The sequence below is a fragment of the Penaeus monodon genome, chromosome 6 (genome assembly GCF_015228065.2).
Source record: "Penaeus monodon isolate SGIC_2016 chromosome 6, NSTDA_Pmon_1, whole genome shotgun sequence".
In the NCBI taxonomy this organism is placed as follows: Eukaryota; Metazoa; Arthropoda; class Malacostraca; order Decapoda; family Penaeidae; genus Penaeus; species Penaeus monodon.
Window position 1 is genome coordinate 56,829,500 of NC_051391.1, and position 2,500 is coordinate 56,831,999.

Here is a 2,500-nt window from a genome sequence, read left to right on the forward strand (position 1 = left end):
ACCCGGATCTGAAACCTACGGTAAACCTCATAGTTTTCGTAACAGGTGTTTATATCATGCCCCAGGTGATATGGGTGTATTGTTTATTTATTTATTTTAAAATTGGCTGTGAATGTCAGTGTAAATTTCTATAATATATAACCTATGATATTTAAGTTCCAACTCTGTGCTTCTTAAGCGAAACTTATACTAGATGACTGCGAAGCAGCGACGTACCCACGCCGCAATTCAAAGCAACCCAGGTGCAGCACAGGAACCGCTTGATGCAACTCCGGGCACGGTGTTGCTTACTCACAGTGTGATACATCCTCTCTAAAAAGGCCAGTCTTTGGGTAGTTTTATGCTTTATTAGATTTCAGACATTTTTTTGGCATTATTTCGGCACCAGAGCCATCTAGTGCCCATCCGTAGTGAACGCGAAAGAGTCCTCCTCCTCTGACGCTTTGGTGTGCGGCATCCAGGAGCCCTCGACGTGGATCTGGAGCTTCTGAAGGTAAGTTACGCTTGTATCAGGACTGACGACGGTGACGGTGTACAGACCTCTGGGCGTCGACCTCGAGTAGTAGCTATCGTAGTTGTGGTGCGTCGAGCAGTCCGTCAGGAAGGTAGCGTCGTTGATGTCTCCGCCATGAATCTCCTGGCGATACATGACAAGGCAGCGCGTGACGTGGCCAGTGAAAGTGTTGATCGTCCCCGTAAACGTGTCGTTGAACACCGCCGGCTGAGTCACTTCGAGGATGACGCTGGTGTCGAAGGGGGCTGAGGCGCCCAATAGGAACACCTGAAGAGTGTCGATGCGGACGCGGTCGAAGAAGTCTAGTTCGGACCCCCACCAGTCGCTGAGGACTAGTGTGGCGACGCCCGTGGACCTGAGGGAGGACACGGGGCAGTCACTGAGAGCCCCGTCGCACGAAGGACTCTCAAGGATGTCGAAGGTCTTCTTGAAGGGCTGCGGTGGAGGCGTGAGGCTCGAGAGGGAGTCGAGGGCGCCGACCTGGAGCTTGCTCAGCTTCAGGAGAATCGCGTCGTAGTCATCCGCCGGCGTCGGCTTGTTGGACGGGGCGCAGTCGGTGAAGAAGTTGTAGCGGTGCGCCTGGCAGAACTCGTCCAGGACGCGGGCCATGGCCAGCATGTCCGCGCGGGCCCTCGTGTAGAAGTCGAGCATCAGACCCATGATGACCTGATTCTGCTGCTTCAGCACCGACAGGTAGTTGTCCTCGTTGGTGTCGGACGTGGCCATCATCTGGCCAACGGCGTCGGCCTTCTCGCTGGCCTGCTGGACGCCCAGGGCGGCCACCTGTCCCGAAGGGGAGACACTGGGATCACTCTCAGTAATAATAATGATGATGATGATGATGATGATAATGATAATTATAATAACAATAGTAATAATAATAACAACTACAACAATGATGTTGATGATGATAATGATCATGATGATGATGATAATAATAACAATAACAATAATGATAACAATAACAACAACATAACAATAACAACAACAATAACAATGATGATAATAACAAAAAGAAAAAACAATAACAACAATAATGATAATAGCAATAATAGTAAAAGCAATAAGAACCTTCAGATTTTCCTCCTCGTCCTTGATTTGCAGGATGAGCTGCGCGAAGGAAACCACCTTTTCACTGAACCTCTTCCCCCACTCGGCCAGCTCCAGCACGGAAGCCCTGTAATGCCCCGAACCCGAGACCTGTAAGGGCAGGGGCAGGGCAGGACGTTACGTAAGTGGTAAATGGTTTGGGTTAAGATAAGTATGTGATTTGAGGTCTGTTATGGATGGTGTGATGGGAAAGGTCGTTTATGGTGATGTGGATAATTGGATTGTGTATGGTGTTAGGGGTGGTCACTCATAGGAGGTTTAGGACACCAGAATAAAAATAAGAATGAAAAATGAAATATTGACAATGATAAAATATTAACATTAAAAATATTATTAATAACAATAATAAAAGTAACAATTTTCGCAAGACTTTATCTGGGAAGTAGTTACGATACGGCAAGGACACTGCACCTGCTTCATATCGGCGTCATCGAGCAGTATGGTGGCCCCTCTTGTGGAGACGTCCCACTGCGTTCTCGACACCATCTGGCTGCGGAGCATCAACATGTGAAATGAGGGGCGTGTTTGGTGTTTTAGATTGGCCTCGGAAAATTACATTTGTCCATAATTACAGAAATAAAGGCTAAGATAACTGCAAAACATGAATGTGGAAGAAGGAGAAGTCACAAAGAGAAAGTGTCTTGCCTCTGAGCGGCACTGAGGAGCTGTGTTGTGTCAGGGAAAGCAGCGGCCCAGTCTGTCCCGGCATCGCCCTCAGGAGGATCCAAGGTTTCCAACTTCGATATAATGTCCATCACATCTCTCATGAGGTCATTTATCAGCAGCATGGATTTTTCCATTTCGTCTTTCAGGTCGTCGAATTCGTCCACAAAGTCACTTGCTTGGTAGATAGAATTCACGATCTCAGATGGATTC

The 2,500-nt window shown here is 47.8% G+C and overlaps 1 protein-coding gene across 1 annotated transcript in view; it reads right to left on the bottom strand.

Annotated features, from left to right (window-relative positions):
• Positions 1 to 327: 327 nt before the first annotated feature.
• LOC119574683 overlaps positions 328 to 2,500 on the bottom strand; it is a 4,075-nt gene continuing 1,902 nt past the window's right edge. Inside the window, exons 1-4 of the mRNA XM_037922073.1 lie at positions 2,270 to 2,500; positions 2,036 to 2,114; positions 1,586 to 1,714; positions 328 to 1,297 (exon numbers count right to left, since the gene is read on the bottom strand). The exon at positions 2,270 to 2,500 is cut by the window's right edge and continues 1,902 nt beyond it. Coding sequence (XP_037778001.1) covers positions 395 to 1,297; positions 1,586 to 1,714; positions 2,036 to 2,114; positions 2,270 to 2,500 — 1,342 coding nt within the window. The 3' untranslated portion in view covers positions 328 to 394. The remainder of the gene's footprint in view (positions 1,298 to 1,585; positions 1,715 to 2,035; positions 2,115 to 2,269) is intronic.